The sequence below is a fragment of the Archocentrus centrarchus genome, unplaced genomic scaffold (genome assembly GCF_007364275.1).
Source record: "Archocentrus centrarchus isolate MPI-CPG fArcCen1 unplaced genomic scaffold, fArcCen1 scaffold_35_ctg1, whole genome shotgun sequence".
In the NCBI taxonomy this organism is placed as follows: domain Eukaryota; kingdom Metazoa; phylum Chordata; class Actinopteri; order Cichliformes; family Cichlidae; genus Archocentrus; species Archocentrus centrarchus.
In genome coordinates this window covers 3,661,150-3,686,893 of record NW_022060262.1, presented here as the reverse complement: position 1 = coordinate 3,686,893, position 25,744 = coordinate 3,661,150, and the positions used below count along the sequence as shown (strand labels likewise).

Genomic DNA, 25,744 nt, shown 5'->3' with positions numbered 1-25,744 from the left:
TCAACCATTAAAATATTTAATTCATCCTGAGCAGAGGTGCATCTATACATGTATTCAAACTTTTGGTATAGGTCTCTGGAATGCAACATGATAATAACAACTGGAAATATAGGGCACGTTAGGGGTGGTAGGGAAGGTTGTACATAAATCACTGGGGAAAATACCAAATGAGGTTTGCTGAAGACAGTTCGATCCACCTCTCTGGCTGCAGTGCGTGCTCCCGACACAGGGGGAACAGATTTTCACACGGGAACAGAATTTCGCACAAGACCAACACTGAACGATGGCTGCTAACGGTGGCTTCAGCTGACGTAAAGAAAAAATAACAGCTGACCTCTGCACAGCGAGCACAACACACGCATGCACGCTCACAGCACAGAGCTGTGGAGGCGTGGAAAAACTTGTACGCGATGATCCACTCGTGTTAAAGGGTCGTTTTGTCCAAATGATGGAAATCCGTCGCTCCCTCTCCATTCATTTCCTATGGAACTTGTGTGAAGCCACGGTGGCCTCATCACACAAGTTCTATAGGAAAAAATGAATGGAGCGCGAGCGACATCGCTCCAGGAGCTGCAGAGTTAAAACGAAGCATTGTTTGTGCCTAAAATTAACCTATTTAATCCACACAACATAAAATAATGTGCCACATACAAGCATGGAACAGGCAAAACATTGGCGCAAATGGTAGAGAAGCACGAATAATTGCCAGCTAACTATCGTCACTTTAGCTAACAAACATGTTACGCGACCAAATATTACGGAAAATGATTAAAAGTCTGCTGATGATTTGATTCACATATTATCATTTGCATTTAGACGGACGAGAAAAAAAAAAGACTGAATCTTACCTTTTATGATGCACGCCAGCCAACTTCCTTCTTCGCTTGATAACTGCCATTCGAAATTTCCCGGGCACACCAAATGGTATGTCATCTCGCGTGATCTCGCGTGATCTCCCGTGATCTCGCTGCTCCGTCTTCGGCGCAAGATCATTCTGACTCCATTGAATCATGTTATCTCAACATGACTGAATTTCATGAACGTTAGGTTGTTAAATTTCATGCTTATCTGACATGATTTTATCACGTTTGCCTTTGAAACATGAAATTATTTTGTTAAAAGAACATGTTACTATTTTTTTAATGTAATGACAACCTAAATTCCTTTTTTTGAGTGTGGGACACACAAACCCCTCCACCATGAAAAGGTGGCGATTCACGGAGGCGATTATTAGATGTTTTCTATATTTTCCCCACCTACTGGAGCTCATTCTTATCCTTCTTCCTCACTCTGGGCTGTTATGACTGTTTGTTTAGGTGTGCAGCCGGTCAACATGGGCGGGAACGATAAACAGGAAACGGGGGCTTGGAAAGGACAAACTACCTACCACTCATCTTTTGCTCTATTATGGGGTGCCGAGAGATAATCAAGGAGTTTCACTCGGAAAGAAAGTCAAGCCCAAATAAGCAACTTGACGTTCAAAAACAAGCCCAAAAAACCGCAACCCGCGACTCACGAGATTTGCAAGTGACTTCAGAAAAAAACAAGCCCAAAGTCGCTTATAATAAGCAGACTTGGCAACACTGCTTTTAACTGGCTGCGTCCTGACCGGTAGGTAGTGCATTTTATATGGAAGGGTCGACGCTCCCATTTTGATTGACACCTCATTCGGCCAATCATATTAAGAAATGGGTTTTCCAGAGCCAATAAAAACCAGGGGAAGTCACGTAGCTTTTCAGCTGATTTTGGTGCAGCCAGTTACATGATTGGCCAAAAGAGGTGTCAATCAAAATAGGAGGGTCTAGCCTGCCATATGCAATCTACTACATCCGTCCTGCTTACTGGCTGTCAGTTGACGAAATCCTCGATCTCTGAGGGGAGAGAAGCTAGAGAATTGAGGCTCCAGCAGAGTACAAACAGTCAAGAAACAATTTGAAATTTAAAAAAAAGCTATTTATTAACTGCTTAAATCGTGTTTTAGACTGCTTATTGCTAGCAGATCTATTCTGACCCAAAGTTCACCGGTGACCGGTTCTGAATGGTGGCTTTACAGCAGGCAGCCACTCCAACTCTTGCCGGTACTGCGTACCGGCACAGAATCTTTTAGTGGTACACAGTACTGGACTGTACCGGCTTGCTTTCACCCCTGCACATATGTAACACGTCCATATGAACAAAAAAGACCACAGGATCCAATGCCGTAAACACAACAGGAAGTCCACCATTTTGAATTAAATGGGTGATTTTAGGCTGGAGTTGCCCTCGGTGACAGGCGGTGAGCTGGGGTGGGTATACTTGTATCCCCCGGCTTGCTGCCTGTACGTCGGAGTTTTCACCAGTGGACGAGAGGGTAGTTTCCCTGCGCCTTCGGGCTGGGGAACAGATCCTGACTGTTGTTTGCGCTTACGCGTCGAATGACAGTTCAGAGTACCCACCCTTTTTGGAGTCGCTGGGCGGGGTGCTGGAGAGTGCTCCATCTGGTGACTCCATAGTCTTGCTGGGAGACTTCAACGCTCATGTGGGCAATGACAGTGAGACCTGGAGGGGCATGACTGGGAGGAACGGCCTGTCTGATCTGAACCCAAATGGTGTTTTGTTATTGGACTTCTGTGCAAACCAGTTTGTCCATAACGAACACCATGTTCGAACACAAGAATGTCCATAAGTGGACATGGCACCAGGACACCCTAGGACGCAGGTCGATGATCGATTTTGTAATCATATCATCAGATCTGCAGCCATATGTTCTGGACACTCGGATGAAGAGAGGAGCTGAGCTGTCAACTGATCACCACCTGGTGGCGAGTTGGATCAGGTGGCGGGGGAAGATGCTGGACAGACCCGGTACACCTAAACGTATTGTGAGGGTGCGCTGGGAATGCCTGGCAGAAGCCCCAGTCCGGGAGATCTTCTTCAACTCCCACCTCCGGCAGAACTTCGACAGCATTCCGAGGGAGGTTGAGGACATTGAGTCAGAATGGACCATGTTCCGCACCTCCATTGTTGAGGCTGCTGCTCAGAGCTGTGGCTGCAAGGTGGTTGGTGCCTGTCGTGGTGGTAACCCCTGAACCAGATGGTGGACACCTGAGGTGAAGGGAGCCATCAAGCTGAAGAAAGAGTCCTATCGGGCTTGGTTAGCCTGTGGGACTCTGGAGGCAGCAGACAGGTATCGGCAGGCCAAGCGGAATGCAGGTCGGGCAGTGGTCGAAGCAAAAACTTGGGTGTGGGAGGAGTTCGGTGAGGTGATGGAAAAAGACTTTCGGATGGCATCCAAGCGATTCTGGAAAACCATCAGGCGACTCAGGAGGGGAAAGCAGTGCTCCACTCAACCGGTTTATAGTGCGGGTGGGGTGCTGCCGACTTCAACTGAGGCTACAGTCGGACGGTGGAAGGAATACTTATAGGACGTCCTGAATCCCACTGACACGCCTTCTGTAGTGGAAGCAGAGTCTGAGGACGGGGGAGATGACTTGACCATCACTGGGGGTGAGGTCACTGAGGCAGTTAAACAACTCCTTGGTGGCTCGGTCGCTGGGGTGGACGAGATTCGCCCTGAGTTCCTGAAGGCTCTGGATGTTGTAGGGCTGTCTTGGTTGACATGCCTTTGCAACATTGCGCAGTGCCATTGGATTGGCAGACAGGGGTGGTGGTCCCCATCTTTAAGAAGGGAGACCAGAGGGTGTGCTCCAACTTTGGGGGGAATCACACTCCTCAGCCTCCCCGGTAAGGTCTATGCCAGGGTGTTGGAAAGGAGGGTCCGTCTGTTAGTCGAACCTCGGAATCAGGAGGAACAATGCGGTTTTCGTCCTGGTCGCAGAACGCTGGACCAGCTCTTTATCCTCTCAAGGATATTCGAGGGTGCGTGGGAGTTTGCCCAACCAGTCTACATGTGCTTTGTGGACTTGGAGAAGGCATTCGACCGTGTCCCTCAGGGTATCCTTTGGGAGATCCTGCAGGAGTATGGGGTGTCTGGCCCATTGTTGTGGGCCATTCAGTCTTTGTACAACTGCAGTGAGATTTTGTACAACTGCAGTGAGATCTTGGTCCGTATAGCCGGGAATAAGTCGGATTCGTTTCCTGTGGGTGTTGGACTCTGTCAGGGCTGCCCTTTGTGACTGATTCTGTTCATAATTTTTACGGACAGAATTTCTAGGCATAGCCAGGTGGCGGAAGGCTTCTTCCTTGGTGGCCTCAGAGTCTCATCTCTGCTCTTTGCAGATGATGGGATCTTGTTGGCTTCATCAGGGGGTGGCCTCCAGCTCGCAGTGGAATGGTTCACAGCCGAGTGTGAAGCGGCTGGCATGAGAATCAGCACCTCTAAGTCTGAGGCCATGGTCCTCAGCCGGAAAAGGGTGGAGCTTTGGGTAGTGGCCGAAAGAATAAAGTCGCGAATACAAGCGGCAGAAATGAGTTTCCTTCGAAGGGTGGCTGGCCTCTCCCTTAGAGATAAGGTGAGGAGCGCGGCCATCCGGGAGGGGCTCAGAGTAGAGCCGCAGCTCCTCCACATCGAAAGGAGCCAGTTGAGGTGGCTCGGGCATCTGATTAGGATGCCTCCTGGCCGCCTCTTGGGTGAGGTGTTCCGGGTATGTCCCACTGGGAGGAGGCCACGTGGTAGACCCAGGACACGCTGGAGAGATTATATGTCTCGGCTGGCCTGGGAACACCTTGGGGTCCCCCTGGATGAGCTGGAGGAGGTGGCTTGGGAGAGGGAAGCCTGGGCTTCTCTGCTTAGGCTGCTGCCCCCCCCCCGACCTGGCCCCGGATAAGCGGAAGAGAATGGATGGATGGATATAATAAAGAGTGGGAGAAAGAGAGCGCACTTAAACAATGGATCAGAGCTCGGATGGGAGACAGTGGCGCAAAAAGTGGGTGCACGCTATATGCAATCCATTGGGGCGCCTCACAAGAGGGGGTTGCCAAAATGATGCAGCAGTAATTTCTCTAGTTGGCATTTTCTGTATTTAACAGCTGTGCATGTGAGATGATCGATAACAGAGGCACGGCACTGATTAGGCACCCCTGTGCTCCTTCACCTCCCCTCCTGTGCCCCCCCCCCCCCCCCCCCCCATTTTTTGGGGGGGGAATAAAAGCCTTTAATAGAAGTCTTGCATTTTATAAGTCCATAAATAAGTGAGATCTGCTCGCATGAACACAGTAAACCTTGAGCGAGTGTGTGGTTTTTTGTGTGTGTGTGTGTGTGTGTGTGTGTGGTGGTGGTGGGGGTCCTCATACACCTCAGAAAGTAGCTGTGGTCCTGGTGGGAGATGTATCAAAGGCAATCTGCAGATTTTGCAAGATATGTGCTCACCATGCTGATTTAATGCAACATGCTAATACAGAGAAACAAAGAAAACTGCACCCTTCTCTTCTATGAGGCCAAGAAACATTGGTTTCACTGCTCCAAAACACAATGAGACAAAACAAAGAAATGAGCTATACTGCTGTTTAAAAGCAGCATCAGTCTACACAATGCTGTGGATTGGCAGTTGGGCATATTTTGGACTTGTTTTCATAGAGGTGGTTGCACGTTTCTATCGTGAGATCTGGCAACAGTGGTTATAAGGCAACGACACGGTTTTTCCAGAGCCAACAATAACCAGAGGGCGTAGTTTTTTCAGGTGATTTTGGTTCGGCCAGTTAAAATGTTCACCGCTACGTTTAATGTTGGTCTACTTGTTACAAAATATCTCAATTAAAAGCAGAGAGGGATTAACTAATTGTGTTTCATATTATTCTGCTTAGTTTCAGCAACACAGCACAGCTCGAAAACACTGCTTATGACCAGAGGTTTCATTTATGCTACATGAGAGCGCATTCACCTCCAAAACAAGGGGATTGAGGTTTGCGAAAGTTTGGTGGTTATTTCTTTCCAGAAGTTTTCTATTGGTGGACAGTAGCAGAATGCATGGAGGTGGTCATCGGTTGTGTGTGCAAACATCTCACTTCCTTAACAACAAAAATATATTCCACATTGTCAAGAGATTCTAATTTTTTTGTCATAGTACCAGCAAGAATTTAAAACTACTTTCACCCCTGCATATGTGTACCAAATTTCATACATGTACGTGAAACACAGCAGTGGAAATTGAACTAAAGGTGGTGCTGTAGAACCATTTTGAGAGGCCCATGCCTGAAACTGTCAAAATACTTAAATTTTCACCAGACCTGACATCTGTGCAAAATTTCATGAGTGTTTGAGCATGTCTAGGCCCTCAAAAAATGTCCAAATGCCTAAATGTCCAAAGCAATTACAATAGGGCCTGAGCACAGGTTGTGCTCTGGCCCTAAAAACATAAAATCAAGTGTCCCAAAGACACAGAGGCTCCAGAGATCACAAACATCATCAGAACATAAATCAACAGGTACAAACATCATGAAAGACCTTTTCTATCACAACCTCATATTCCAAACAAAATCCCGAGCACAATCCCTCTTCCTTGGCCATCCTTCGAACTCAGCAATTTGTCCTTCAGAGCGTGGACTCTGGTGGTACACGAATCAACACCCACTCCCATGAACAGGTGCTGTATTACCTCAAAGGTATACCTCAAGTATTTGGGTAGTTCAGCTTAAGAATGTACATCAGACCCATCAGGTTTCCAAAAGCATTGGGTACATCATGTAGATGTGACGTATGATGACCTTTTCCTCAATTACAATCCCAACGTCACTGTCAGAAACTGGAAGAGATTCCCCCACATCTTCAGCCACCAAAAGCTTCACCATGATCATTCCCTTGGTAGTGTCCTCCTCAGAATCTATAGACTTCATAAAAAAAAAAGTTTGCTCTTCTGTAATTGTTTTCCATATCATTCATATATTCAGAGAGCACAAGTGTAACCCTGTTAAACCTCTTACCTCACATATCTTCAGGAATGCAGCAGAATTCTCTTTGATGTACCATGATAGGCCCCGCAATGCTGCTGCACTCTTTCTTTGATTTGATGCCTGCCAACATAGAATATGGTTACTACCAGAATTATATAACCCCTAAACCCCATTTTACAAGACAATACTTATTTTATAAAAAAGGTATTTTTATATAAAATAAATGTATACCCCCCACCCCCCCAAGACAAGGAAGTCAGGACGGAGGAGGGACATGACAGCAACATTTTATCCGCCTTTTAAATATAAGGACCAGCAAGCTGTGGGAGAGCGCGTGGCAACCCTCGCCCGAATACATGGGCACTACCACAACGCCCAGGAGGATGGACAGCGCCTAATCCACAGGCCGCACCCAATCACCAGTTTGCACCAGGAGTGCCGTACCAGGCTCCAGGGGGCCAGTACCCCCTGTGGGAGGACACCTGGGGTCCGGATCCAGGACAGTATTGACACACCCCACAGGGAGGCCACGGAGAAGAGGGAATGGCAGAACCACTTCTCCCAGTGACTGTGGCAGGCAAGACGATGCCATTCCTGGTTGACACAGGAGCAACTCATTCCACAATAAGACAATTATCCGGACAGACACCATTATCGGACAAGACAGTCGACGTGGTCGGCTTCTCTGGGGGTGCCACAAACTCTGCCCATAACGAAACCACTTAACACGATGGTAGCTAAACAAACAGTGCATCACTCATTTGTAGCTGCCAAACATGTACCAGTGAATCTCCTGGGGAGAGATTTATAGATGAAGTTGGGAGCATCGATTCTGTGTAATACAGATGGACTGACAATTACCCTACCTGATGGGCAAACAAGGACGTGTGATTATCAGCCCTCCAGTTGGAAGCACCAACTATTGATGCAACCCCTGGCCACGCAGACACTCACTGCTGACATTTACTGGGCTTTGCTGAAACCAGAAACGCCAGCACAGACAGGCATATTGACTTTGTTCTGCAGGTGGGAACCCTGGATCGCTGGATTGGGACCATATGTCTCTCTGCCTGACCCTCCGCATGTCATGTTGTTCTATGACTGAGATGACACAGATTGGAGCTGGAGGGTCAACAATGGGAGGTAGCAGTTTCCGATTTATATGTGGCTCCCGAGGGAGTCGCAGCGGCGGTTATTCTCACCTCCGATCAACAACATTGGTATATGATGGCGGAGACATCCGTTCCACATGTCTCGCTGGCATTACATTCAGGACACCTGGCCAAAGAAAAAGGGCCCATGATGAAACGCGCAGGGGGCCTGACAGATTGGGTCCCGACACAGATCTCCGGACTCACGTACTCTCCAAGTACCAAAATGTATCGAATTTATGCGCGCGCAAATAATCAGGCTAATTTGGAACACATCACGCTCGACCGAGAACACGGCAGAGAACACGCTGATCACGAGCAGGCTGAAGTCATAATTGCTCGGCTACCTCATACTCTGTGGTTAACAGGACCAGCCGATGCGGGACATTGTCAGTGGTTACCTCATATTACATTCCAAGTTCAAAAGGTGGGGAATCCAAATGGGGTGGCATTTGGATTCCCCAGTACCCTCACAAACCTGCGGCTGAAGTTGGTATCACAGATACCATTCAAGGACTCCTGAAGACGGGAGTCCTTGAACCTTCACAGTCCAATTGGAACACCCCGATTTTCCCTGTGGAGATGGCGGGGACTGGTAAGTACCGAATGGCTCATGATTTGCGGGCTATAAATAAAATTGTGGTAACTCCCACCCTACCGGTGCCAAATCCCTATACCGCTCTCTCATCGCTTCTTCCCACACAAAAATGGTTTTCCTGCATAGACCTGGCAAATGCATTCTTCTGCCTTCCTCTGGCAGAGAGTTGTAGAGACATGTTCTCCTTTACTTTCCAGGGGCGACAACTCCGGTACACACGGGTCCCGCAGGGATTCATTTTGTCACGGGGACACTTCAATCAGGCCCTGAAAGAAGCCTTATCGGGCTGCGAACTTCCACCCGACTGTACACTAATTCAGTACGTGGATGATATTCTCATCGCAGCCACAACAGCGGCAGATTGCCTCCAGGCCACACACGATGTGCTCTGGCGGTTACATGCCCGCGGCTTCAAGGCCAGGATAGACAAACTACAGATAGCTCGTTCCACTGTCGAATTTTTGGGGCATCTCATCAACAGACAGGGAGCCGGCATGTCCCCGAATCACAGGCAAACCATTTTGCAACATCCAAAACCCGCCACAGTAAAACAAATGTTATCATTTTTGGGTCTTGCAGGGTTCAGCAGAAGTTACGTACCAGACTTTGTGAACCTGACCAATCACCTCCGAGAAATGGTGCGAGAAAAGGGCATGAGAAATCTTACAGCCCCACTCCAGTGGACAGTCCCAGCAGAAGAGGCATTCACAAAACTGAAACAATCCTTAGCGGGAGCAGCGGATCTGGCTCGGCCAGATTACGCACTTCCCTTTTTCTTGGATGTTTCTGTACAGGACAACGTGGTCAACGGTGTCCTGTATCAGAAACAAAGGGGGAGAAGGTGTATTCTAATGTATCTAAGCGTGATGCTGGACCGATTAGAAAGAAGTCACCCGGTGTGCACACAACACGCAGCAGGAATAGCAAAACTCATTCAAAAAACAGCACACATAGTGATGGGACACCAGCTGGTGGTCCTAACAACACACAGCGTAGTAGCATTTCTGAACTCACAGATTTTCACACTGGCTCCGCTGAGACAAGGGAGATTGAGTAAGATCTTGGAAGCCCCGAACCTGGTGTTCACACACCAAGGGATCAATATGGCTGACTAGATCTCGGGTGGGGAACCACACGATTGCCAAGAGAAGGTCCTGGAAGACCTAAAAATCAGACCAGACCTAGCCAGCAAACCGATAGAGGGCGCTAAAAACTGGTACACAGATGGATGCTGCTATAAAGACAAACAGGGAGACCTCCAAGCAGGGTATGCGGTAGTTAGGGAGACAGAGACGGGGTACCAGGTCGTGAGAGCAGAGAAGTTAACCCCTTAACTGGCAAGGGCCCGGTGACGGGCCGTTTGTAGTCCCTTTTATATGGCAGGCTAGACCCTCCCATTTTTATTGACACGTCATTCGGCCAATCATGTAACTGGCTGCACCAAATCACCTGACAAAGCTACGTGACGCCCTCTGAGTATTATTGGCTCTGGGAAACCCATTTCTTAACATGATTGGCCGAATGAGGTGTCAGTCAAAATGGGCGGGTCTAGCCTGCCATATAAATGCACTTCATTCGGCCCGCGGACCAGACGCAGCCGATTAATAGGCTATGAAATGGGTTGTTCAGAGCCAATAATAACCAGAGGGTGTTATGTAGTTGTTTCAGGTGATTTTATTTGCTGCCAGTTAAGGGGTTAACAGAAAGACCATCAGCTCAGACAGCAGAGCTCCTTGCAATGATTACAGCACTGCAACATGCAAAGGACAGAGAAGTGAACATCTACACCGACTCGGCCTACGTGGCAGGAGCCGTGCATGTGGAACTTAAATGGGAAAGAGCGGGATATCGAACAGCCAGTAGGACCCCTGTAAAACATGCAGAAGAAATGGCGACCTTGGCCCACGCCATTCAGGGACCAACTAGGGTGGCAGTCATAAAATGTAAAGGACATGACAGAGACGGGAGCAGAGTGGCAAAAGGAAATGAGGAGGCTGATCAGCGAGCCAAAGAAGCAGCAGGATACACCCCTAGACATCAAATGATGCTGAGCCACCCACGGGTAAATGATCTACTCCCTAGGATCGATCTGTACACAGACTTAACTCTCTTGGCACTATTACTTCAAGAAGATCATGCATGACATCAGGAGGGAAGCCCTGGATTGTTTGGAAATGTGAAAATCTGTTGAGAACTGTCTCTTTTTACACTATTTAGGGAATCTAACTGTTGTCTGTTCAATTCCAGAAGGTCATTCATGTGAGTTTCAACTGTCCATAGTGGAAACGCTCCTTCCTTCACCTCATGAATGTCAATATGTTCCCGACTGGCAAACAAAATCTGCAAAATTTGTCAACATTGAAGCTCTCTTGAAATCCAGCGAGAGAATGAGCCCTCAGATTATCAGAAATTATTAAACATACAGCACTTAACCTCTAACTGCTTTTCCCAGTTTCTGTACATACAATCCTTGCTCCTCAAGTACTTCAAGATCTTTCAGTAGTGGTCCAAGAATGGCTTTGTAGCCATATTTCTTAACATCATTGCTATGACACAGACGTGCGAGATAGACCGATTGTACACATGATCTATAGCATATTGGTAAATCTGAAAGGACCCAATAAACGGCACAGACTTTGTGGGTTTTTGTTTTTTTGATGTACCTAATGGATTATAAGATTCAAAGTCATCTATATAAAGTCCTAGAGCAATGCTTAGATCTTTTGACGAGAGCAAAATATTCTGTTTGCAGTACAAACCATCTCTGTATGTTCTATAGTGTCCAACAGTTTCCCTGTCTTCTGTCTCCAAGACTTTTTGTAACCCATCATTATGATTTAACAGCTCTGTCAAAACTTTCAAAACTGGAACATAAACACGTCCATCTGGATAATCCACCTAAAACATGTTCAACTGGTTCAACCAGTTTAAAGTGACTCTTATAAAAAGCTCTTCTTTTATACTCAGAAACAAAAGGTCCATCTTTTGAAAGGAAACTTAGGGGGTTAACTTTTTAGATTATCTCTGTGACAGCAGCAGTGACCGCAGTGTTAACTGAACAACTGTACACTTTCAATTAGTTTTGGTGTACATTCATTAACAACTGAGCTAATCCTACACAACTCATTTATAATTTCCTGAGTTGTTGTCTTAGACACATGCAAAACTGTTTGCATTCGCAGTAAAAGAGATGCAACATTGTATTTAAGCAACTCATGCAGGTCTTGACAGTTTATATAATCCTCTGTTGTTAAGTCTAGATGGTCTGAATATGTCTCAAAATATGAGCTTTCAAAATATGAAGTGTCTGGAGTAGAACTTTGATACAAGTGTGTAGGAAAATTTTCAACAGTACAGAGCTGATGTTTCTTACTCTTATGTGCACAAAAAGTACTGTATACACTAGACTGAAAGCTACAGTCTTTAAAAGAACATTTCACAATTTCTTTGTTCTGTATGTGTGTTTTTAGATGTGCAAAATACTGTTTATAACTGCAAGTCTCTGAGAAACTGCACAGCTCACAATTTAACTTTGATGTGACTTGTTTTGTACAGGCTTGACTATGGTCTCTAATTAAATGTTTCTTCAGAGATGATTCAGTCCTGAAACAGCACACACAGTGTGCATAGACACAGGGAAGAGGATAGTCCCTTGCCTGATTACAGTGCTTCAGTTTGCAATGGACAATTAGAGTGCGTTGGTTGGGTGAGGAGTAAATACACTTTTGCAGGACCACCTCATTCATTTCACCACATAGTCTGCATTGCAGACTATGCATCCTGTGAAGAAAGAAGAAACATTAAATTTCTGTTTATCATCAGCACAATAATAGTAAAACAAACTGCAAAATAATAGAAAATTACTTTTTACTATGCAAAAAGATGTTAGCTTTCCAGATTTTAATGTATTCAGACATGGGAACACTTATTAACAGGTGTGTTCATGTGTGCGCATTCTCGTCAAATATCACCACTAGGGCTCGACACACGGGGAGCGACGTCAATCCCTCTCCATTCATTTCCTATGGAACTTTTCTTACTCCAGCCTCTGACGGAGACGGTCGCATTCGATCTCTCTCCCTGCCCTCCCTATCTCTCCTGCTTGCTGCTTGCTGTAAGAGCGTCTTTTACACACCGTCCGAATAAGAATAAGATTAAGAGCATCATGGATCTGGCAAACTGGGCCCTAAACACCACTGATCGAATTTTCTCCACTATGAGATCGGGGAAAGGGGAGCCTGTGTGTCCGAGTGGAACAGATCCCGTTGGATACGTCATCGATTCTTGGAACTCGTGGAGACCTGTGTGCTTCTCAGCTCTGGAGGTCGAGGACGTGGAGGACGTCTACATATTCGGCTATTTGGAAGCGATATCTCTTCTGTTTGGGCTCAGAGGATACCTGATTTACGGGGAAATTAAGAAAACCTGGGCAGCAGTTCGACATCAGCCGAGGCTGCAGACCCAGGTGGATGGGCTGAGCAGAGCCGTATAGACACAGACTCAAAGCCTGTTGGACCTGAGCCATAAAGTGGACGAATAATCCAGCTGTTAACGTGCTCGCAGGCGAGAGGGTTTAGATCTGGAGATAAGGTTCGGTTCTGCACGGTGAGGATGGTAACAAGTGAATTTGGATTATTGGATTTATTGAATGGTTCCCCAGTGAAACTGAAGGCTGTTGGAAAAAACAAGCAGCCTGTTCCAAGACAACATCTGCATTATCAGGAATTCAGCTCCCTCGCCGGCCTTGGTCTGGTAATCATTTCTCTCCAAGACAATGTGTGATGGTCGCTCTTCCCCTCAGCCCTCTCTGTGATCTGTGAAGCTGGATCTGGTGTACCACGGCCACTGATGAACTTCCATCACTATCAGCGAACTGTTTTGGCTAGGAGCTGGCATCTGGCTCCACAATGCCCCCACCCTCTCGCCTCCGTCTGCATCCCCTCCTGACCCTGACCTTACCCACCATATTGCTATCCAGGCTTTAAATGTGCAAATATGCTTTTGCTGAGGTGGTTTTTGGAACCTCGTAAGGTGTTCATAATGAATACAGTACGAGATGATTTTTTTTAACCTACCTATCCCAGTGTATCTCTTTCTGTTCTTCTGCTAAAGGTAGCACCGGTAAATCGGCTGCATGACCTCAGAAGTCTGACAGACTGATATATATTAAAAAGGAAAAATAATATATAATAAACACCGTATCCACTCACCCCGACTAACCCTTGGTTGATCAAATGTGGACTGACATTAGCTAAGTCAACAGGATTTGCAACTCAAAGCTGGCTAACCAGCGCGCCAACATGTACTGCCAATAACCACAACAAACTAAACATGAAATATACTCTAAAAATTGCAAAAATTGCAAAGAACAGATTTAAAAAACTTAGAAATACTTACTTGATTAAAACCTGCAGCTCGTCTTCTGAAGAAAAATGTCGGCCACGTTCTTAGCTAACTTTCAGATACAAGGGAACATCATATGACCATGAGGTTATATTAAGTGTGTATGCATGGTCCATGAAGTATGACCGCTGACCGCATTTTCTGCTGTTACTTGAATGTATTATAATGAGTTTTAAAGTATTTTTTCAAGTTGAAATTGCTGTAATTCATCTTAGTTAGTGGAAATGGGCAATGAGTTCACCCAGCATAATTACTTGAGTCCATCTGACTAAAGCCCCAAATCCCTTTTTACAGTGTAAGCAATAAGATCTGATAAAAATTCGTTGGAATGGGAAAAAACCTAGAATCCATATAGATAAATCACACCAGTCAAAGAAGAGAGGGGGTCTATTATTGCCAAACATGAAATATTACCATATTTCCTTTAAGGTTGCTTGACTTACAAGACATTGGGACAAAGCTGGTGCTGGACTAGTCAATTGAAGCACTCACACAAACAGAAACAAATAATGAGAAATAAAAGCAATCAACCCTATCTTAGAACATTAGAAAATGGTCTGGCAAGAGGTAAATAAAGACAGAGAAACAGACCATCTGTTGGTCTCTGTGGTTCAGAAAATGTGTCAGAATAATAAAAGCGACTTATTTGAAAATGGTAACTTTCTTTCATGTAACGAACTTCTGAAAAAAAATCCATTTAGAGAAAAGGGACCATTTTTGGAAGTATTTACAGATCAGACACTATATAAAAGCTACTGTTCCCACTGGCAGGGACAGAAGTGTAGTGGAGAGATACTGTACCTAAAGCTACCCAAAGCACAGCTTAAAGCATCAAAATGGAATGAAATGTGTCCTCGGACAAACAGTCATGGCTGTAACAATCTCGAGCTGATATAGAAAAAGGATTTGTCCTCTATAACAGATGAAAAGACGTGGGAGGGGATCCTTTCCAACACTGAAGAATGCATTAGCAAAGCCAAAGGCAAATTTACACAGTATAAAATAATTCACAGGTTTTACCCCAACAAGGCTTAGCTGACTTAACAATGATTGGAAATGTGGAAAAAAGAGTGGCAGCTTTATTCCTGCACTGTGGGAATGTTCAAAGGTTCTTCCTTTGAGAGAAAATTTTATAGATCCTAAAGGTAAATGGCTGAATTATGAACTTCCCAGAGCACCAAGATTATGTTTCACTGGAGACATAACTATGGTACCACATATAAACAAATCTAAGTTTTTCATTTTACAGACTGGTTCAGACTGTATCTCTCCAAAACACTGCTTCCTGAAGCCAGATCATCATCTTGCTGGAACTCAAGAGGAGATGACATGAGTGCTGAGCAAGAGTGAAAATCAGAGCAAGGATAGGAAATGTACACCATCTGTTACGTTGGCTATTGTGACGAATGTGAGGTCTCTGGTTAATGAGATGGACAAGTTGTGGGCACTGGTAAGACATCAGAGAGAGTACTGGGAGTACAGCGTGTTATATTTCATGGAGACATGGCTGCACAATGTCATAATGTATGACTGTTAAGGCCAACAGAGATGCCATGCTGAGCAGTTAGAAGGAAGGAGAAGGAACTGCAGGAATGTTTCTGTTATCTCCAGAAATTAAAGTTTTAGCTGTAAGCATGCATCCATATCCACAGTATTCCTGACTTTGTGCCATTACCCATAATTCATAGCAGAAGCCGATAGTTTACTTCTGTTTGCAGTGTTGTTTACAGTTGTGGGCTTACACACTTGCCGTTCATTGAAATATTTTGACACTGCAGTTTCTTTTACCTGGTGTAAATGGTAGCACATCGGAGGTGGATACATTGCTGGGATGTTTTAAAAAGCAGAGAGGTAACAGTGCCTCACCCATCACTTCTCACTGACTGGGTAGATGACATTATCAATTACCTTGTTTTTTCTGAAGGTGTTGATGGCGAAGAATCACGTAATTATAAGAGCACCAGATTACCTTCAAAGCAATAAAATCAATAAAGTAATGCTGAACAAACAAGGCAACGTTATTTTCTTTAAATCAGCTGTAGAGCCGAGCCAGAGCATCGGTCAAGCTAAGCACTTAGCATGGGTCATGCTAAGTGTCTTAATAAGGAACTTCATTGTTCACATGGACATTAACAATGAGATGTGGAGGGGTGTGACTGGGAGAAACATCCTGCCCAATCTGAACCAGTGTGGTGTTCTGCTATTGGACTGTGCTTGACAGTTTGACAGTCCAAAAATAAAAACAAATGTCATGTTGAAGGGTGTTCATAAGTGCATGTTGCACCAGGACACCCTAGATTACAGGTCAAAAATAGATTTTGTAGTTGTATCTTCTGATCTGTGCCCAAATGATTTAGACACTTGGATGAAAGCTCCATGGAGCCTGCACTGGTTCAGCTTGCCTATTTAGGAGCTGACGTCTCCTTTCCATCATCACAGCTTTCCTTGCAGAATTTTGTTTACTTGATGATGCTACCTTTGTTGACATAGAAAGCACAGACACTAACTGATCTCAGAGCAGCGAAAGTAGAGCCAGAAACAGACTGACTAGCATGCTAGTCTCCCGTCAGCCTCCCATCAAAATTAGATCAGAGGTCTATTCATAATACCCACATGCAAAGAACCAGAAAAAAGATATGCTGGGTTATGGAACAGATTTCTGCCAGAAATACTGTGCAAAAAAAACCTCAAAAAACATAACTGCCGTGGAATTAAACTCCTTATGTAAAAATTCAGCAACCCATGTGTACAGATCTCAGCAGCAAGTAGGCAAAGCAGGCTGCGAGAGTGTGTGCGTGGCAGATGGTGCACCGTGTTCTCACAGGTATGTCTGCTCTTAATGCTGAATCAGCTGAATCAGGCTGAAAGGAAATATTGTGATTGGTCACTTTTACACCAGAACCTCTGTAACTGACAGGCTCAGTTTACTGCGTTACACAATGACAGCAACATGTGGGTTTTTAAAACTGCACTTGGTTAGAGTTTGAAAAATGAAGTGAGCCAAATTAACTATTTTTTGTTTGTGTGTGTGTGTGTGTGTGTGTGTGTGTGTGTGTGTGTGTGTGTGTGTGTGTGTGTGTGTGTGTGTGTGTGTGTCTGTGTAGCAGTGGAATTACTGACAAGTATCAGTGGATTACTTTAACACCGAAGAAATCTTTAAAAAAAAACAAAAAAAACTCAGATTTGAAGGCAAGTTCTAATCTTGTACATTAAGATAAGAAATCCCTTTATCAAGCCCTACCTGGACTCTACCAATTATAACTTTAGGATTAGAGCTATAATAAAGATTTATATGGGGAGACCAGAGAGACTTGGAACAGAAATGAAACTAATTACGAAATGAGTTTGTGTGGAACCCTGTCTCACAACAACACAAACTTTTTATGCTAGTTATAATCAATTCACAAGTTTTTAGGGAGCAGAACATTTTTAAAAATAATGTCCATTTTGATTAGATATGGGCAATTAAAATGTACTTATATGTATACTGGGAGATATGGGACACAGGACATAGACATCAGTCACCTAATGTATTTTCTTAAGAAATAATAAGCAATTTTTTAACTATTATAAAAAATTGTCAAAAGAAATTACCATATCTAGGATGGCATAGAGTTTCAACATAATTACTACTTCTGTACTTCTTTTGTAGTGTTTAACAGGCCGGCTCAGGGTGTAAATGATCCTGTTTTTTTCCAGTTTCAGGTGGTGTGCAATAGCTTGAAAATTACAGTTGTCCTCCTCTTTCTCTTCTTTATCTGAAATGATATCAAGATACATTCTCTGTCAAAAATTATTTAATTACACAACAATAAAGCAACTTCCTTACTTTCATTCCTGATTTTCAATTAAAAAAAAACAAACCTTCAGAACTTTGGTGCTCACATTCAAAAAAAAAAAAAAAAAAGGGAAAAAAAAGATGTACATACATATTCCTTTTTTTTGTTTTAATGAGGATTAGCTTAATATATACAGGACTGTTTGTTGACTAAGAGATCAGGGCTGCAAGGTGTAAAATATTTAAAACGTGATGATCTCTTAAGATATATAAATCTTACACACACACACACACATATATATATATATATATATATATACACATATATACACATAAAGCAGCTGGAATGGCGTAGTGGTAACATTACGGTCCAGGGCGAACTTCCAGTAAGGGTCCCCAGGCTAGACCCCCCATGCTAACCAAGCCTACCTCGGAATATGAGCGAGAGATATATGAATGAAGCCATACCGGCTCGGACGTTGCCCGGATTAACAAGGTCCGTGTCAGGTGTTGAGGAACCAGGGCACTCTGACGATAAGTGGGCTACTGGAACTAGAAGGTTACGGCATAAGTGGACACGAGATGAGAACCGGGAACTGTTGGAATGCTACTACACATGTAACCCCAGCGAGAGGGAACAGGATTTGGGACCTATGGATTCTTCGAAACCCAACATCCACACTGACAGCGAAACAACTTGTGGCTCAGTGTTCCAACATACGAAGGTTGATGAGGTACAACACAAATGCTACGGCAAGGGGGAGCCAGGACGATAGGTCAGGGTGGAGATATCATCATCCCCACACTCTGAGATTGGGTACCAAGCCCCAATAATAACAAGAACACTGAATACCAGAGCAGCTGACCTGAAAGATAAGATCATGGCTAAGAAGGCACACTGGACCCCTCGTCACCGACTACCAAGGTGTGAAGTACTCTCTGAAGATCTACTGGAAGATGCGAATGCAGCACTACGGACAATCCCTACCAGTACCATCACTGAAACCAATCAGTTGATGTATATCACGGCAGCAGTGATCCTTGAGATGCTTGGCTATAAGACGAACAGCACTAAGGAGCAGTACTGAGGGAATTAATTATTGCAGATTTAAGGAATGTAAGGCTTACTGGGGAGCACACTGTCTTTGTTAGTTTAGGAAGTTGGAGAGGTGCAGTTAGGAGACTAAGAGTGGGGGTCGCATAACTGAGAGAGGAGAGCTGGCCTGAGAGGTAAACATATATCCTTATATGGGTTTTATGGCCCCAAACCATAAAGAACGGGGGCGCGCACAGACAGTCAGATTGCAGGGCGCTTAGGGGGAGACAACAGCATGAATGCGGTAAGGGAAGATTAATCTGCAATCTCCAAGCATGCTTGTGTTAAAATCTGCATTATTTTGGATCTCATGTATTATGTGTGGTGATTAATAAATTGTTAAAAATGAAACGGAAAGTCCGATCTCTGCTCTTTCATCACAAACCCGGGAGGGGAAAAGACGGTGTAAGATTAATTTCCCAACAGTACCCTCCATGGAAATGCAGAAACGTGGGATGAAGAAGAAAGCCGTGCCTAAGAAGTACAACGGGCTGTCAATACCTGAGGCCTTAGAGACTGTCAAGCAAACCGCCTGAAGAGGTATACCAGAGAGATAGAAGCCAGGAAAATAAACCGGATGTTCTCCACCGAACCATCCAAGGTATACTCTCAATGGCAGGAGAACAATATATTCACCTAGGCTGGAGACAGAGCAATACTGGAAGAGCATATGGGAGAAGGATGCGTCACACAACACCAATGCTCAGTGGCTAGTGGATCTAAGAGCAGATCTGAAACGAACAGGCCCCAGTAACCATCACAGTGGCAAACATCCAAGAAAGAGTCTCACACATGAAGAGCTGGACAGCACCAGGCCCTGATATGATTCACACCTACTGGCTAAAGAAGCTAACTCCACAAGCGCCTGGCAGCACAAATGAACCAGCTGCTAGAGGCTAAGACACACCCAGAATGGCTGACTGAGGGCCGGATGGTCCTGATCCCCAAGGACCCCCAGAAGGGACCAGTCCCATCCAACTACCAGATCATCAGCAAGACTGACTTTGGATACCGACTATGGAATGGAGCAAATATAAGCCACCTCCTGTACATGGATGACATCAAGCTGTATGCTAAGAGTGAACGAGATATCGATTCACTGATCCGCACCACCAGGATCTACAGCAATGATACCGGCATGTCGTTCGGACTGGAGAAGTGTAGTCGGATGCTAACTGAGAGAAGAAAAGTAGTCAGAACTGAGGGGATTACAATACCAGAAGGCAGCATTGCAGACATTGAGGACAGCTACAGGTACCTTGGAATTCCACAAGCAAATGGGAACCATGAAGAGGCCGCTAGGAAAGCTGCAACCTCCAAGTACCTGCAGAGAGTAAGGCAAGTCCTGAAGAGTCAGCTGAATGGGAAGAACAAGATTCGGGCTATCAACACCTATGCCCTGCCAGTTGTCAGATACCCTGCTGGGATAATAAGCTGCCCAAAGGAGGAGATGGAAGCCACCGATGTTAAGACGAGAAAGCTCCTTACCAAGTATGGAGGGTTTCACCCCAAATCCAGCACCCTGAGACTGTACGCTAAGCAGAAGGAAGGTAGCAGAGGACTAATGAGTGTCAGAACCACTGTTCTACATGAAACAATGAAGATCCACGAATACATCAGGAAGATGGCCACAAAGGATCGTGTGCTTAATGAGTACCTCAGGCAGCAGAAACCTGAGAAAGAAGAGGGCGAAGAACAGGAACCATCATGGAAGGACAGGCCTCTGCACGGCATGTACCACCGGCAGATAGAAGAAGTGGCTGACGCAGAGAAATCCTACCAATGGCTGGACTGACAGAAAGCACAGAGGCACTAATCATGGCCGCACAAGAGCAAGCTCTAAGTACGAGATCAATAGAGGCTGGGGTCTAGCACACAAGGCAAGACCCCAGGTGTAGGCTGTGCAGAGATGCCCCTGAGACAATCCAGCACATAGCAGCAGGGTGCAAGATGCTAGCAGGCAGGGCATACATGGAACGCCATAACCAAGTGGCCGGCATAGTATATAGAAACATCTGTGCCGAGTATGACCTGGAAGTCCCGAGGTCAAAATGGGACACGCCCCCAAGGGTGGTTGAGAACAACAGAGCTAAGATCCTGTGGGACTTCCAGATACAGACAGACAAACTTGTGGTGGCTAACCAACCGGACATCGTTGTGGTGGACAAACAAAGGAAGAAAGTCATAGTGATAGACGTTGCAATACCAAGTGATGGGAACATCAAGAAGCAGGAACACGAGAAGCTCGACAAATACCAAGGGCTCAGAGAGCAGCTGGAAAGGATGAGGAAGATGAAGGTAACAGTGGTAATCGGAACACTCGGGGCAGTGACTCCCAAACTGGGAGAATGGCTCCAGCAGATTCCTGGAACAACATCTGAGATCTCTGTCCAGAAGAGCGCAATACTGGGAACAGCTAAGATACTGCGCAGGACCCTCAAGCTCCCAGGCCTCTGGTAGAGGACCCGAGCTTGGAGGGCAAAAATAGACCGCCCGTAGGGGCGAGCTGGGATTTTTTTTTTTTTTTTTATATATATAGTTTTTTTTGCAGTAAAATGTAAAAAAAAATCAGCTCAGGAAGGTTAGATATGTATTATGACATAAAGACAGTAAAGCATTGCTAATGAGTACATATTGATGTTAATATTCTCATTAACTTTGTTGGGTCAGGATGACTTTGTATAATTTCTGAGAAAACTGTGAAAATGTTTGCAAGTCGTTACCTGTGGTAGTGGTTTCATTTGGAAGCTCTTGGTCAGTCTGAGGCTCTACACTGGAGGCATTTTCACCTGACAGGAAAGAATACACTAATTTCTATACAAGCATATGTATACACATCTCTTGCTTTGCATATTTTATCATAATATCATGATGCAACAATATACATAATTAATGTACAATTTCAGTTCTGAAAATGTCAGAATGTTGCATAAAATGTAAATGATAACAAAATGCAATGATTTTCAAATTTATAAACCCATACTTTATTAACATAATCTCAAAAGAGTCTCAAAATAATTGGGAAAATGGCGGACAAGATGGCGGCTGCGTGCTGAGACTCTCCCAAAAAGCTCAAATAAACCTTGGTATGTGTGAAAGACTGTTTGTAAAGAAGGACAATTTCAGTTTAATCCTATTTTTTGTCAATGCAAGAAACAAGGCAGTCGTTAGCAGCCAAACAATGACTGAAGTAAACAAGCAGCTTGGTGAAAACAACGCGGCCCTGACTAAAGCCATTGATGAATTAATGGCCAAATATTTTTAAGAGGCCGACGAGAAAGCTGAAACGTGTATCAACAGGCTTGAGAAGCGCATTGAAAGCCTGCTTTCAACATTATCTAAGCACATGGAAGAAATACAGACTATACGCTCAGGCACGACTCAGCTGAAAGAGCGTATGGCTGAGGCTGAACAAGCTGTCTCTCAGTGTGGGGAAACAATGCACAAATACCAGGCAAAACTTACACAAATGGAGGACGCGCAAGAAGAGACAACTTACTTATATTCAACTTAAAAGAAGGGGTTGAAGGTGCAAACACTCTGGATTACTTCCAATCCAACTTTATTTATAGAGCGCTTTAAAAGACAACAAAATTGAACAAAGCACTTTCCAGATAAAAGACAGCAATACAATACAGCACAAAAACAATACATAAAACATAATAATAATTTAAAAGGATAAACCATAAAAAGGAGTACTAAATAAAAATATAAATACAGTTCCCAAAATGACTCAAACTAACTAGAGACTGATATTTTGAAATGCCTCAGAGAAAAGGTGTGTTTTTAAACGTGATTTAAAGACCTCTAGTGTTGGGGACAGCCTAACATAGAGGGGAAACCCATTCCATACTTTAGGCGCCACCACAGAAAAAGCTCGCTCACCTCGGTGTTTCAGTCTCGACTTGGGGACAGCAAGAAGTAGCTGGTCAGCCGACCTGAGGGACCTTTGTGGGGTGTATGTATGTATGTAAGAGGTCTGTTAGGTATGTGGGGGCCACGCCACTTAAAACTTTAAAAGCAAACAATAACATTTTAAAATTAATTGTAAAATAGACAGGCAGCCAGTGTAGAGAAGCAAGAACAAGGGTGATGTGCTCGCATTTACGTGTCCCTGTCAATAGACGAGCAGCAGCATTTTGGACCATTTGTAAGCGTGACAGTGAAGCCTGGTCAATACCGACATAAAGTGCATTACAATAATCAAGACGGATGGTCACAAATGCATGCAATACCCTCTCTAAGTCCCGAAAAGATATAAACGACTTAATTTTGAAAAGCTGTCTCAGCTGAAAAAAGCCATTTCTCACCACTGCGTTTATCTGTTTGTCCATTTTAAAAGCTGTGTCAATTTTTACCCCAAGATTGGTCACAACTGTTTTTACACAGGATGTAAGCGGACCCAGGTCAGATGGAGGAACACCTGGGCCACTTGGCCCAATTATAATGACCTCTGTTTTCTTTTCATTACAGTCCAAGAAGTTCAGAGCCAGCCACGCTCTGATATCTTTAAGACATTCTAACAAAGGTCTAAAAGAGTTAGGGTCTTTACGCTTGAGTGGTAAGTAGATCTGACAATCATCTGCATAAAAATGAAATGACACATTATGTTTTCTGATAATGGAGCCAAGGGGAAGTAAATAAATACTAAAAAGAAGGGGTCCAAGGATGGAACCTTGGGGAACACCACATGACGGAGCAGCAGATGTTGAACAAAATTTACCGACAGCGACCGAGAAACTTCTGTCAGTCAGATAAGACTTGAACCACTCCAGGGCAGTATCCCTAATGCCAACGTAATGTTTGATCCAAGAAATTAAAATATCATGAGCTACTGTGTCAAAAGCCGCTGTTAGATCTAGAAGCACAAGTATGACTGAGTCTCCTGAGTCAGCAGTTATTAAAATATCATTAAAAACTCTCAAGAGTGCAGATTCTGTGCTATGAAATGCTTTAAATCCTGACTGAAATGTTTCAAAAATAGTGTGAGTATTTAAGAAAGATTGCAACTGTGAGGCCACTACTTTTTCCAAGATTTTTGACACAACAGGAAGCTTTGAAATCGGTCTAAAATTGGATAACAAAGAAGCATCCAGGCCAGGTCGTTTCAGTAAAGGCTGTGCCACTGCCTGTTTAAAGGATAACGGTACTTCACCCAAGGTCAAACTGCTGTTTATAAACCTTTGAATATAAGGTCCAATAGTGTCCCAAACCTCTTTAAAAAACTGAGGGGGGAGAATATCATTAGGAGAGCCTGATTTAATTTGTGTAACAATTTTCCCCAGATATGAATGAGACACAGGTTCAAAATGGCTAAAAACTGCAGGTGGAGTGGTGACAATGGAAGGGTCATAGGAAGGGGGTGAAATACGTGCTCTGATAGTCAAAATCTTGTCAATGAAAAAGTTTAGAAAAGCTTCACACTTTTCATCAGAAGCTTCCAAGCAGCTAGACTGTGGAGGGTTAAGGACAGAGTTTAAAATGCTAAATAAGACACGGGGCTCGTGACTGTTGTTATTGATTGCACTTGCAAAATATGCCGATTTCTGGTTCCTAACAGTTTTCTGATATTTACACCAGCTATGCTTTAAAATATCATAAGACACCTGAAGCTTGTCTTTTTTCCATTTCCGTTCTGCTTTTCTGCAATCTCTCCGAGCAGCACAAGTGACGTCATTAAGCCAAGGCTCAGACTTGACTTTTGGCCGCCTGACCTTCAGGGGAGCAACAGTATCCAAAATGTTTTGACAAATAGAAAAAAATTCAGCAGTCAGCTCCTCAGTGCTGGTGCAAGCGAGCCGCTCTGAATCAACCTCAAATATCTTATTAAAAGCAAGAGAAAACTGAGCCGCAGTTGAGGGTTTGAACACATGAGATACTGTAGGAGGCCCGTGCACAGCAATGGGACGAGGAAACGAGGTTTCAAATAAAACCGGCATATGATCAGAAAAGACAGCATCATACATTTTAACATTAAAAACAGGTAAACCATGAGACAAAACCAGATCAAGTGTGTGTCCATGTTCCTGTGTGGGACCTGTGACAGACTGTAAAAGGTCGAAAGCATCCAGAAGGTTTAAAAAGTCCCTTGCTAGTGGTTTAGTAGGACAACACACATGAATGTTTAAATTGCCAAGAATTAAAATCCTGGCATATTTTGGCCCTATTTCAGCCAGGAACTCAGAAAAGTCATTGATAAAGTTCTTGTGATATTTGGGTGGACGATAAATAACAGCGCATAGGACAGAATGACTTTTCCCAGTCTCAAACAAGTTCAGTTCAAAGCTGGAACAGCAGACAGACGACAGCTGACGACAATGGAAAGCATTTTTATAAATACTGGCCACTCCTCCACCGCAACCAGTTGTCCTCGGTGAGTTAAAATATGAACAGTCTGGTGGTAAAAGATCTGAAAATGGACTTAACTCACCAACACTTAGCCAGGTTTCAGTCAGACAGAGGAAATCCAGCTTATGACAGACGAAGAAATCGTTCAATATGAATGTCTTATTTGCTACCGATCTAGCGTTAACCAGGGCAATCCTAATAGGGTCCCCCGGGCCAGGGTCGGCCGTCCAAGGAACCTGTTTCAGTGTCCGGAGGCTCCGTGGGTTCACTCCACCGCTGCGAAGGCGAGGTGGAACAAAATGGGGCAAGTGGTTCACCTCAGCCGTTCCGACGACAGGTATCAGCCAGCTGCCAACGGGTTCCAAGGAGCGATGGGAGACAGCACGGCGGTGCAAGAATTTGAGTTCCGCCAAGATGCTGTGGGAGATTGTTTTGCCATTTCCAGATGACAGCATCAGGCATCTTTTTAATTTCACCAACAGAGCGCTGCGTTTACCCCATCGTTCGCAACACTTCCTCTTATGAGATGAGGCAGGAGTGCG

General features: G+C 44.5%; 1 protein-coding gene across 1 annotated transcript in view; it reads right to left on the bottom strand.

The window, feature by feature from the left end:
• The window catches only part of LOC115776625 (5-hydroxytryptamine receptor 3B-like), a 65,519-nt gene extending 45,525 nt beyond the window's left edge, over positions 1-19,994 (bottom strand). Inside the window, exons 1-3 of the mRNA XM_030724351.1 lie at positions 19,989-19,994; positions 19,284-19,386; positions 17,575-17,738 (exon numbers count right to left, since the gene is read on the bottom strand). Coding sequence (XP_030580211.1) covers positions 17,575-17,738; positions 19,284-19,386; positions 19,989-19,994 — 273 coding nt within the window. The remainder of the gene's footprint in view (positions 1-17,574; positions 17,739-19,283; positions 19,387-19,988) is intronic.
• Between the last annotated feature and the right edge of the window lie 5,750 nt (positions 19,995-25,744).